The sequence below is a fragment of the Corvus kubaryi genome, unplaced genomic scaffold, assembly GCF_017639235.1.
Source record: "Corvus kubaryi isolate FWS band 111438036 unplaced genomic scaffold, C.kubaryi_AGA036_p1.0 65148, whole genome shotgun sequence".
NCBI classification, from domain to species: Eukaryota; Metazoa; Chordata; class Aves; order Passeriformes; family Corvidae; genus Corvus; species Corvus kubaryi.
In genome coordinates, this window is record NW_024581793.1 from 3,722 (window position 1) to 17,153 (window position 13,432).

At 44.8% G+C, this 13,432-nt stretch overlaps 1 protein-coding gene across 2 annotated transcripts in view; it reads right to left on the reverse strand.

Moving 5' to 3' along the window:
- Positions 1-1,339: 1,339 nt before the first annotated feature.
- LOC121673055 (doublesex- and mab-3-related transcription factor 1-like) overlaps positions 1,340-13,432 on the reverse strand; it is a 57,799-nt gene continuing 45,706 nt past the window's right edge. For both annotated transcript variants that reach the window (XM_042046090.1, XM_042046091.1), the window contains one exon: positions 1,340-2,162. In XM_042046090.1, the coding sequence (XP_041902024.1) occupies positions 2,046-2,162 (117 nt within the window). In that variant the 3' untranslated portion in view covers positions 1,340-2,045. The remainder of the gene's footprint in view (positions 2,163-13,432) is intronic.

A 13,432-nucleotide genomic window follows, 5' to 3' on the forward strand; every position in this document is an offset into this window, starting at 1 on the left:
GGGAAGCGCCAGAGGCGAGCAGCCGTGCCCGGCGTGGCCACGTTCTGCCACGAGGCAGCCGACCCGGTCCGGCAACCACCTACGGCAGGCGCTCCCAGCTAGATCCACTGCCTTCCCACAGGAGGGGGCCCAAGCTTTCCCGGGAGACCACCCCGCATCTACCCACTCTTGGTGGGGTGTGGCATGTGCTCCTCGGCCGTCCTTCACCAGCAATCTTTTCCTCCGAAGTTCCCTCATTGCTGAATGTGAATCCCTCTCCAAAACTTAGTACTCCAGGCAGGATTTCCCCAGTCTTCTGAAGGACGCTATTCATTCTCCCCGTAATTTATTCTCAACGCCCTTGTCACTAACCAGGTCCCACACGGGCTTGTATAAAGAGCATGGCTTTTTTTTTTTTTCCCCACTCCCCGCTTCCCCACCTCGTTTGTCCCCAGGGCTGCTCCCCGCTCAGCGCGGCAACCAGAAACAGGCCCAGGCCGCCAGCGGCATAAGCCTCTCCGGCGGCCATGCAGCCCCCCGCGCCGCCAGGGCAGGGCATCCCGCCTGCGCGGCCGGCTCGATCGCCCGGCAGAGACGCGACCCCTCGCTCCCAGAGGGTGCGCGGAGCACCGAGCACCCTCTCCGCACTAAGAACGGGCCGGGAATAGCGCCCGGGACAGGCAGGTCCCCACCGCGGCGCTACACCCCTCGGGATGCCTTGCGCCCGGGGAGGGTATGGGGAGAGGGGAAGGGAGCCGTGGAACGTTCTCTAGAAATTAAGAAGCGGTATTTCAGCAAGGCCCGAGGACTGACAGAGCAAGGGTGGAAGCGAGCACCCGCCTCCGTCCCGGTCCCGCCTGCCGTGCCCTCCGGGGAGCCGCGCCGCCGACGCGGTGGCGGCAGCGGCAGAAGGGCACGGAGCCGCGGGAGCAGGCTGACAAGTGTGATAAAATGATCTTCCTTAACTAAACTCGTAAAGCACTGGGCAATAAAACTCAATCTTCTGTAAAATCCAATTAAGTCATTATCTGACTGATTGTATCTTTAATTGAAAACAGAAGTGACAGTAAATTTCTGTGATATATCAGGATCAATCGATACCACTATACGATTCAGCCTCAAGAAGTGATTTATAATGTCAAACCTATATAGGTAACTCCACATTATTCTCTCTAAAACCACTGGTGGATGAAATTAAGAGTAAGTGCATTTAATAAAAAACAAGATGGTCAGGTTATTGATTACAACAGATGGGGGTGAAATCAAATAGATGTTTTCAAAGCACAGAGCGAAGAAAATACAAGTAATTTCTTTTTTTTTTCTGTTTTAATACAGCTCACCAAATACACACACAAGAAAATTCAGTCATCAATAACATTTTTATTTCAGGTACAGCTGCAACTACAGAGAACAATGAATTTTTCTAGACTAGTTTCACTTCAGATTGGTTTTGGTAACACAAGGAAAGAACACCATAGCCCATTTTTAACAAAATAACAAACGCCAAAATTCACGGCAACTCTTAAGGGACTTACTTACTTGCAGTTTAGACCGGAATCTAAGGCAAGGCACTCAACTGTAATATGCAAAATACGTTAATTTGGCGACATGAGAAGAAAACTCCCAGACCAAGCAGCAGCGTTAGCCTGTAAGGAACTGTTAGGAATACACAACGGGATGCTGTTTCCCAGAGTTGAGTTATCGGCCCCTGCACGGGGAGGGGCCAGCACCGGACTCCCGGTTCTCTCAGCTCCCGCTACCCCGAGCCCCTGCCCGCATTTCGGCGACGCTCTCTCCGCCTGTGCCCCGACAGCGGCCCCCCGCCCCTCAGACGGGCGGCGGAGGCACCGCGCTGGCTTCTCGGTGGTGGGGAGGCCCCACGGCCACCCCCGGGGAAGCTGGCGTCCCGCTCCGCACCTGGGAAGAAGAAACCAAACCCCCCCCCCCCCGCCCGTCCCCCGCAACCCCCAAGCAGAACAAGCAAACCGAGAACGCTGCTGCTGTACCGCCTTGCCCCGGACGAGGGCCGCCACACCGCGGCTACTCGCCGCCCTCCTGGACGGGGCTCATCGCGAAGTTGCCGGGCTGCGTGGGGGGCTCGCACTCCAGGTCCCCCTTGGTGCTCTCGCTGCTGCTCGACAGGCACCCCAGGCCGGAGTCCTGGCTGCTGGGCGGCGAAAACACTGCGAGTGAGGGGAAGAGAGAAAAAAAACCAGTGACTGAGACACCCCCCTGGCCCCGACCAGAGGAGACCTCTCCAGGAAGAGGGGCGAGGAGTTGTTCCCCCGTGCATGTTGAGGTGCTGGTCTCCCCCCTCCCGCCGAGGTGAACGCAGCGGGAGTACCGAGTAACGATGGGAGGGAAACAACTTCAGGTCTAGGGGCTGTATCCCTCCACCCACAAGAAAGTTACCTGCCAACAGGCCTAAGGCCCTGCCTCGGGCAGCCCGAGGCTGAGGCCAAATATTACAGAATTTAAAACTAATACAGAGCTAGGAACGGTTGCAACATTGCAATTTGCAGTAGATACAAAAACCAAGTAAAAGGGTCTCTGACCTTCCTAACCTTAGATGAGTTGAGATCCACCCCCAACACTCCCTTCCTGCCTACCGTGAATATAATTAAGGGGAAGCTGCAGTGGTAATTTCTCCCCTCATTAACTTCCTGATTGGTTTCAGGCTCAGGATTCCAGCGGCCGGCAGTTTGTCACCAATTCCAAATGGCCAATCGTTAATACTAATGTTTGTGTAGCTAAACTGCCAGCATCTGCCACGGGCTTCTTGTACAACAATAATAGTGAAAGGGTAACATTAGTGCTTCCCGTGTTAATTCAAATTCTGTTCATCAATAGGAAAATCTATGATGTAATTAGCAAAATGCATCGGTGGTTGAGGCAGTTGGAGGGAAACTAAATCACAGCAGGAGCTGCATGAGCCACTGACACCTTTATCATCAATACTGTGTTCTGGATTTTACTGTTCAGTGGAAAGTATTACCAGCCTGTGGTCTTTTAAAAGAGAATATTGTTTATGGCCATTGCTTGTTTTTTAGAAGCCATGATGAATCCAGTACAACAGCACAAAAACAAGGAATATGAAGTTGAGGCTTAAACTCTGTCCTGCAATCACATAGCTGTGCCTAAGTGAGCTGCTCCTCCACACTTGAGCCCTGGGTGCTTGCAGACTGGGGACTTCTAGTAGCCCTGAAGTTCAATGAAAAAGATGAGGTCAGGTTTGACTTTGACAGCCAGTCAAATCCAACAGGATTCAAGGAAAGTAAACTGCACCATCTGGGTTTAGCCCACTACTTATGAGAAAATTAGAAATACGCTCTTAAAAAAACACCAACACTCCATTTCTGTAGTATCCCGTGTCTTTGCAGTAACTTTCATTTGCAGCTCAGCTTCCAAATTTGTTCTGTTTTTAAACACAACATTGGTTACCAAGAGATGGAAAAGACATTATGAAGTTGACATCACACACACCACTTTCACCTACTAAACCCATGCACAGACAAAATAGCAATTTCCATTCCTTTCAGGGAGTTTTGACCATTTTTGATATTGCAGAACCTGGCTCCTTGATTTAATGCAAGTGTCTCATTTGATGCATATAAGGGACGACTAAGGCTCTAACATCACTCTGCCAAAGCAGACTCTATTACTGTCTTTTAGATCTGACATAAATTTTTTAACTCCAGGGAACAGGATATTAACCCTATATTACATTTTTTCCCAGCTAAAATACAAAGAAAAGAACATAGTGCTTAGACATGAGGGAGTGACAAGGCAGTCAAGGCAATTTCCAACAGTTTTTAAACATCCTGCAAATACTGCTAATTGGTTTAGTGACACAGAAAGAGGAATCTGGTCTGCAGCATCACGTATTCCTTCGCTGTGTGGTCAAATGCACAGAACAGCCAAACAGGTCTCCAACACCTCCAGGCCTCAAATAACCAGTGCACTGATGTGCACTTAGAACAGGCTGGAACTGCACTTACATAACCTGTGGTTGGGAACAACTGTTTAGATTTTTACTTTTTTCTAGCTCACCAATCCTGAAACCAAGAAGTGTTGCAGAATCAGAAATGATCCTTGTAGGTTTGGAAGAGCCGAACTCTCTTCTGCCATGAGAACATACCAGGAGATTGATTCCTAATGGTGTGTTTTCCTACCTTTCCTTTTTAGTGTTTAAGCAGGGCTGATGGTGGAGTCCAAGGAAAAGTTACATCTGAGTCCTCCGTGTCTGGATGAGGATACTAGTTTTCCTTCCACTTCACTTTCTCTATTTAAAGTCATTTTACCACGGCCTAAGAGCTCCTAGGACTTGAACCATGTGTAAACATGCACGTTACAAGAAGTAAGCGGAACAACAGAGGAACATTTCTGCTCCTCTGCAAGGGAAGCAGCACAAACATACTCACTGTGAAGGCCCAGTCTGCACCACACTCCCATGATCTGAAACACACACCATGCACTATTCCAGGTGAGTATGTGGCTCATGCTTTGACTATGTAACGACAGAGCAAAGACGCTCCCGCAGGTTCACATGGCAATGTCTAAGGGGAAATCACCTACAGAAAATGCAGTTATCACCTCTCCCGATGTGTCCTACAGACTAGCTCCTCAATGGTAATTCACAGTTTTAGGTTGTGCCTGCCAACAATTGCAGCTTTGGTAGGATCTGGCCAGGTCTAGCATCAGGAACCATCCCTTTCTCCATAAGGTACCTTGCATTATATAGTAATGCAGCCTCAGCAGGGCTGGCTGGCTCAAGGGCTCAGCTCTCTAACTCTCAGAACTTCATTCTGCCCTGATTTAGCAAAGACCAAGGTGTGTGAAGGATTAGGACATGCTGTAAGGATTCTGTGTTCCTGGACTCCAAGAAAAAAGTATCAGGGAAGTGATTGAGGTGAAAAGGGGCTAATTTTTTGTTTACTCCCAAGCAGCCAAATGGGCAAGAAGTTTATTTTAAAGGATTTGTTAGTAATTCTAAGCATGCATGTGCCTGAAGTGATGGAAAGGCCCATTTTTAAATACTGAGATCTATAAATCTCTGTGACAAACTTGCAGGAAGTGGTTTTTTTTTTCCCCAAACACAACGAATCCTACAGAAAACCCACTCAACATGCTACGGTACAGATGTTAAAACCCTACCACAGCAAGACTGCCACTTTGTTTTTGTGGTCTATTTTTTGAGCAACTCTGTGTTAGTTTAGTATAAACCTGCTGAATGACACAGAGGACAACTTTTTTTGGCAGACAGACAACCAAATCTCTTTCTTAGCATCTCAAACGGTGGCTCCTAAGTCTTCTGGATCAGTGAAGCTCCACCAGCTTTTCCACTGACTTCCAAATTAATCACAGTTTTGATTGTTAGGCAATTTGGGCTACATATCCTGGTCTCTGAATATACACAGGGGTATGTAATGAGAGCCACAAAGGTTTTGTGACACTACCAAGATTTACCTGGAACACTAAGAGAGCTACTTCTGCATCCAAACCTGAACTGCTTTATCAAACAGACCTCCACTGCAGTCGACAGTCACTGAAGTCAAGCAAGGTGCAGTGAGTAGGTGCAATGCTGATAAAAAGTACATGATACTCAGACTGGGACTTGTAGCTATAAAAAGGCAGCAAAAAGGAAATAAGCAATTCTGTTCCAGTGTTTTAATCACACAGCAATAAAATGTAGAAATTCCAAGTTCAAAGAAACAAAACCCATGCTCTTTGTGATTTAAGTATACGAATTTCATCTGTTTGCGGCTTGCGGCTGATCCTCCTACAGTTGTTGCACAGCCTTTATCTGTGTAAATAACAGTACCAGAATTGGGTCTGTGACAGTTCAAGACTGCTCCTTGATCTAATTACCTTTTACCCTTGGGAAAGCACCTGAATACTTTTGAGCCATATGAATCTGAAAAAAAATTCAGCTAGTATCACAAAGGAAAATAAGTGAGAAGGGATCCCAACCATAAACACAAAACCTTGTGTCTTCTGACACTGGAAACTGCATTGACTTTTAACTTGAGTGATCCCCAAAATTCAATGAACTGAAAAGAACAATACACTTTCAGTGATGTGAGAAATCAGGATATTCATGCTTGAAAGGTAAGTATTTTCCTGAGTTTACATTTAGAATACTATTACACTCTAAATAAGGAGCAATTTGTAAAGATTTGAGTGGTCCAATTCATTTTTCAAAACTCTTTCACCTTTCTCAGGGAAAGAGAAGTGAGTAAGCATGTCAGTCCCACACATTGATAAGGGCCATTCACATTTTCCTCGTGTGCGCACTTGTGTGTCAGCACAGCCACACATGGAGAATGAAGAACTAGGTGCCACTGGCACTTGATGGCATGGGAGCATCACTAAAGCATGCCGAAGTTTTTGGCATGAGGGTGGACAGGAACTGCTCTTCACAGTACTTTCTCCTCCAAAGCAGTTTCCTCTTGCAAATATTACTGCTGTTGCAAGCAGCAGCTTCCACTCCAGGCTACAGAGATCCCACATAAAAAGCCAAAACTCTTGAAAACCAAACTGGCCTATGAAACCACTGGCGGTCAAGCCAAGAAGCAAGTCATGATACCCACAAAAAGGGCAAAATAGGAGAAAATGGCACTGGCATTCTCTTCAGCATACCAACTCAAACCACTGTAAGACATAAGGTGTGGCTGGCCATGCTCCCTGACTTGGTGACTTGAAAATAACCACAGGTCAAACTCAGTTTGGAAACAATTCCCAGTTTCCACCCAAGTCAAAGGTACCCTGCTGCTCAGATTGTTGTCAAAAAGGGTTGACTCTACCTCCCAGCATCAGCAAACAGCCTGCCAGGCAATCGCAACTACAGTAACACTATAGTAACTGCTTGACAAAGCATTAGGTCAAAAACCCCAAATCAACCAAACACCCCCCCACCGAAACAATTACTGCTGCAAAAGCAGCCACTAGGAATCAGAGAACTATCAGAATCCTCAGTTGCTGTCTCAGAAACTGAGAAGACATACAGAAAAAGAGAATGGGAGAAAAGCACAATTTCCCTGTTGTGGAGAAAGCATTAGAATGGCAGCAAGAGTGTCAAGGTCTGTGCTGAATGTGCTGTAGATGATAAGATGGGCAAGATGTAACCTCCATGTAAACACATGCAGGAAGGCCAAGTAAATTCTCCTAAGTAATTTCCCTTCAGCCGCCTCTCGCCTTCGGGAGTGCTTAACCCCATGTTCTCGAACAAGGGTTCAACTCCTTAAGCAGAGTTAACTAACAAATGGCCAAAAAGAAAATCTACCTCTGCTGTATCTCTGATGTGATGTGATTCACTCCTATGGGAATGCTTTATTTAAAATAAAGATGGAGGACTACTGACTTACACCAGGGTGAAAAAACAAGCGTTAGCGGCAGGCTGCTCATACACCAGCCATGCAATGGGTTCAGTCTCATACTCCAGTATTCTGCTCTCTGCAGATCTAAGACATCAGCAGTCAAGAGACTATAGGCTCCTGCTAGAAGGCCACAGAGAAGCTGCAAGAAAAGTAAGAGACCCTCTTGAATCAGCTGTTTCCAAGATTTTCTCTGAACACAAAGATTCCAAGTTTGTAAAGCTGACATAACGCATGTTTCTGAAGGACATTTGCACTTGGTGAATCCTCAATATCTTTTATTTCTTTTGCTTCTACTCTGTATGAACTGAAGTAAAAAAACCTCCAAACTGCTATCATCTTCACTACATCTCTCTTGCTCAGGATGACTGCTGGGATGAAATGGTTCTCACTGAAAATTCCTGCCAACATCTGCAAGTGCATAAATGTGCTATGCATTTTCTGTATTGACTGTCCTTCTCCTCCCTCAGGCCTCAGTTGAAGGTCTGGACCAGGGGATAGCTTCCAGAGGGACAAATCCTGGAAGCCCACCTGAAGCCAAGGGTTTTTGCTTGCTGCAGCTGGTCACCACAACACAGTGTGAGTGCAGACTTCTTCGCAGCAGTGTAAGAATGATGCACAGCAGAGTGTAAGACAGGGAGGCTGATACCAAGTAGTTTACAAGGGGAAAAAGAAAACTCAGCTATGGGTCTGCCTTGAAACTGACCTCCACATATTACTCTGACCAGCTGAAATGTCTTTGTGACTTTTCTTGTGATAAGTGTGTTATGGACTCTTCTCTGCTGACCACAATGTGGACCAATTTGCAAGAGCATGGGACTGATGCTCCTTTTCTGCTTTGCATACTATAAACGCAATGGAAACCTGTCCAGTTCTAGCAACGTATGCCTGTGGATACCTTCCGGCTGACAGGAAGAGCAACAAACAGAGCTGCTTTTTGATGCAAAAATAAAAACAAGCCTAAGGATCTTGAAATACATGCTCCATCTGTGTCTCTTAACAAAGGTATACTATTTCATAGTACAGCCCTTTTCCCCTTCTTGAACACCTACCCTCGTCACTAACATTTAAGGCAATTAGGATTATCTTGGATGCCCACAGTAGGGCAGACTTATTGTGTATTTTCAAATAGCATTAATTTTTGGCATTAGGAACTCAGGATAAAAAGTAAAGAGCTGAATAGAGATCTTTATTCAGTATGCTTTACCATGGATTATCTCATTCTTTTCCAGTTCATGCTTGTAGTTTTAGCAACTAAGAACGAAGGGCTGTAACTGATGTAATTAGAAACCAGAAGCTGGAGAAAATATCCTCCTGCTGACTCCCTCACCTCTGGTTTTAAATTCTCTTATAGTAATATGTGAAACAATCAAACAAGGCTTTCTACCTCTCACCCACTACCAGCTAGACAGACAGGATGCAAAAATGGTATTTGGGAAGCACTGGCTTTTTCTCAGACTCCAAAACATGGCTTGAAACTACACCAATCTTCTACAAAGCAACTGCCCTCCCTGCCTGCATGCACGAACTGGAGCAGAGCAGTAGTGATGGACCAACGCTCTCTCCTATCACCAGCTTTACATTCTGTGGCTAACTTACTGTCATTAAGCCACTCCTGCAGGCTAGGAAAGGCAGACGATGAACATCTCAGAAAAACTTCAAATGTGCTGAGGTGCGTACCCTTGCTTTGAATGACTGAAAGGTGACGTGCAAAATTCAGCTGATAGAAGCTCTCTTTTTGTTTGGCAGAAGTGAATGGTTCCTTGCCTCAAGTGCTCACTCTGCTGAGTCAGGTCCCAGCCAGGTACACCTCCACAGAAACCTCCCAGGTTTATATTCCACTGCCAGGAACCCTAAAGGCTAGTTCTCTCAAAAATAAAACATTATTGTAATCATTTCACAAAGATTTTGTGCTAGAACACATGAAGAAAAACATTCTCCAGCATCTCAACATAAAGCAGGCATTTCCCACTGCTGGGTAACAAGGTAAAACAGGCATTTCTGTAGATCGTTTTTGACTCATTTTTAAGTGAAAACATTCTGCATGATTACATATAAAGCATGACAACCTCAGCCACAAAAGAGCTGGGATGAAGTTTGATTTGACCTATTTTTATCTGGTAGTAAGACTACAAAGAAAGGCATCATGATTAAATGCAAAAGGCATCTCCCTTTTCCCTCCCTAGCCTTCTCCAGTCCTTTATTTAATCCTTGTGTTGTCCTGGGCACACAGCTGCTCAGCAACACAGGGAATTACAATGAAGAACAGCTGTTGTATTGCCAATACTGCAGAGATGCATACGCTTCTCCTTTGGGCTGTAACTCTTGACCAGCAGACCTACTTTTGGAGATCCTTACTTCTGACATTCACAGTCCACCAGAGGACCCAATGGTTTGCATGGCTGTACTCTACCTCAGAGTCCAATAGGAATTTTTGAAAAACAGAAACCAAGCCACCAACAAACCATTAAAAGACTCAAGATTAAAGAACAGCCACAGAAACATAGGGGGAGACACTGATTTCCAGCAAAGGAAGATTTAAAAAGTGGCTGTGAGGGATAGGGGGTATTTGGACATCTGTCACTAACTGAGGAGCAGCAAGGAATCTCAGAGGAATGAAGCCATTTGCTTCATCATGTAACAAGACTGTGACAAAGCTGGGACCTTAAATCTCTTTATTCCTGGAAGTCAGATACTACTTCTCTATTCCACACACAACACTGGAGACTGAGTCTCCATTAAAAAAATATGTCCCTGGTGTGTTATACTCAGAAGACTGAGAAAAGACAAGCAGCATTAAGAAAAAAAATGAACTTCAAATCCACTTTAGATTGTTTTTCTTACTCCTACAGTAATCAAAACCTGTTCTAACAACAAGATTAAAATATAAATATCGATCATTTCTCACAAAAAATATGAAACTATCTTGCCAGCTGCTGGTGCACAAGCCCAAATTTCCTTTTGAGCATTTTATCCTGCCAGGACTGGTTTTGCACAAAATTGCTGTGGGGCCAGAGTCTTACAACTCCCTAGACTGTCCCGCTACCGGGCACAATATAGAGGCAGGTCTTAGCACCCCACATGCCTCTCCTGTGTGGCCACCTTTGAAGCCAGATCCATGAAATGAACTGTGTTTACAGAGGTTTGTTTGGTTTGGGTTCCCCCCCCCCCCCCCCAAAAGAGAACAAACCATTCCACAAATCAAGAGTCACAGGAGGCCGCACAACCATGTGAATGGGCAGCAACCCTTGATGGCAATGCAAGAATAGCAACGGACTGCCTGCAACTCCAAATCTTTCACAGGAATCATAGAGTACTTTGGTTGGAAGGGATCTTCAGGCCATCCAGTTCAGCTCCCTTGCACTGAGAAGAGACACCTCAAACTAGATCAGGTAGCCCAGAGTCCCATTCAACCCGACACTGAATGTTTCTGTGAATGTTTCCACACATGACCTCTCTGGACAATCTGTGCCAGTGTTTTACCACCATCATTGTAAAAAAATTCTCCCAGTATCTAGTCTGAATTTACCCTCCTCTAGTTTAAAACCATTATTCCTTGTCCTATCACTACAGGTCCTACTAAAAAACCTGTCATGCCCTTTCTTATCAGCCCCCTCTAACTACTGAAAGGCCCCACTTAGGTCTCCCTGGACTCTCTTCTCCAGGCTCAAAATGGACCCATCATCCATGTGAGACTGTTGAGGGAAGAAGGCCACCTGAATCCCTCTGTCCTGTTCTAAGTTTGCAGAAATACGTGATTTCAGCAAAAACAATCAGTGGGTTAGATTTTTCCAAAGCAGAAGTTTCTATCAGAACAATTTCCAGCCAGCTCTCAAGAAGAGAACGTGGCATTGTCTCTGAGCACCCTAGAGTTCCCTCAGACACAGTTAGGTGACTTCATGCTAATTTTATGGAGACTGCTTACTGTCCACCTCCTCCTGGGGTCTGCATCTTCTCCTATGCTGAAGACACCGGCTTTTCCATACATCCCAAACACCACCTAACCAACAGATAATGCCACACAGAGGTGACTGCAATGGACATCCGCAGCTGCTCTTAATGGCAAAATGGTTGCACATGCTTATCAGGGCTGTTGTGTAGCAGCACAAGGGAATGAACAGGCAAAAGGCTTTTCTGTGGGATGACTGCTGATACTGAGGGTGCAGATGGAGGTGGGGACTGATTCCTGTTGCAAGGCAAGACCTCACAGGCTACACCTATCTCCTAGAGCAACACAGGAGACAACTAGAGAGAGTCCTGATTCCTCATCCACATCACTACAATACAGCAGCCCTTGTTTTCTTAAGATATATTTAAAACCTATCTATACAAGAAGTTCCTTGGGAATAATTACCTTAGAAGCATCAATTGTCCTACCTAAAAATGCACTGCCGTTTGCAACAGCTGAGGCAATGAAAAGTTTTTTGAAAAACATGGTTAATTTGAAAGGAAAGAGTGCACTTGAGACTCAGGATTATGTTAACAAGTAGCAGAGTATGTGGAAACACAAAACAAAAGGCACAAAGTTTCTTCCTTGTGTAGCTATACTAAAGGAAAGAAACAGGATTCCAAGAGCTCTAATAATCACATAAAACCTTTTGGTATTCAGCACAGAAATCCAAATACAACACTGTTTTGGCTGAATGTCTCTCCATTCTTGGGTAAGAAGGGCTGTTAATCTTCACTAGTGTATCAAGAACAAAAAAAACCAGTTTGCACAACACCAAGACTAGCAATGTAAATGTTAATATGGTCACTTCTCTTCGTATTTCGTTGTTGCCAGTGTCACTTTCAACTTATAAAATGAGGATGAAATCCATGCTCAGGGTCATCAGTCCTAATATTCAAAGCATAACCAAATAGTTAATAATGATGGACTCAGGTCTTTCAGCTTTAATGATTTAATTTTAGAAAATACTGTCTTAGTGCAACATCCCTATATTATACAGCTTAATTTTTTTTTTTTTTTTTACATAACTTGCAAGCTTTTGGAAGTCAAGAGGTTACTAAGCAATCAGTCAAAAATACTGCGTCTAATGCAAGTGATGTGTTATGGTAAATACAATATATTTCCACTTGCAAATAGATTTATTTACTTTTTTAATTCTCTTATAATTCAACTGTCTCTTCTGGCAAGGGAGAAGACAAGAATCTGCAACTTGTACCATACCTGCAGAAGGAACAGGAGGTTTGTCACTGATTTCAGCATGAGCAACACTGTACTCACCAATGACTGTGCCCAAAATTGAGTAAGAGGAAAGAAATAAAAAGCCTTATCATCTATGTCTTACAATTCAAATGAATCTGCAGTTTAAGAAGCCCAAAGGCTTTAAAGTGACTTAGTATTACCATGGCATTACCGTTTTTAATATTAACTTTAATTTGATGCAAGTTCAGCAGATCTGCTGTAAAATGGTTCAACGAGTATTGATGAAATACACAGCACAAGATGGGTATGTGCAGAGTAAAAATGTTGCTACTTATTTTAAAGTGAGATTTATTCCCCTCAAAGTTTAGGAACCCTGCTGCAGTAAGTCACAATACTTGAGTAAATAGGGACAAAAACAGAACACAAAACACTTTTGAGGTAGTCAAGTAAGTTAAATGAAGTTTCACACAACATTAGGCTTAAGACAGATCCGCTGTGCTGTATTTATATTCATTTCCATGAACACAATACAAGTAATGCTGAGTATGTGCCATCAGCTGGAGGGCATGGGCTGTGTCTAATGATGCTGCTGGTGCTGCCAGCTGCATCTCCACAAGCCCACTGATGTCCTACAGCCCACCTGGTGATGCCCACCTGGTGGGAAGGTCAACCCACCAGTATCCAGCATTTTCTTCTGGATCCTGACAGCAGCAGCCTTGGTTCACACTGGATCACACTGGTTACTGTCTACAAGCTGTAGGGCCAGAAGGGCCCAAAACCCTTGGTTGTTTTGGACTCCTACTAGAGTACTAGGTCCTCTTGTGCCATCCTTCCTTACTAATATTATAGGAATGGGAGCAAGTGTAGCCAACAAGCTTCAACATGCACTTTCCCTGCCCTTGCCCGGCACTCTCTGAAGTCCAGACGGTGA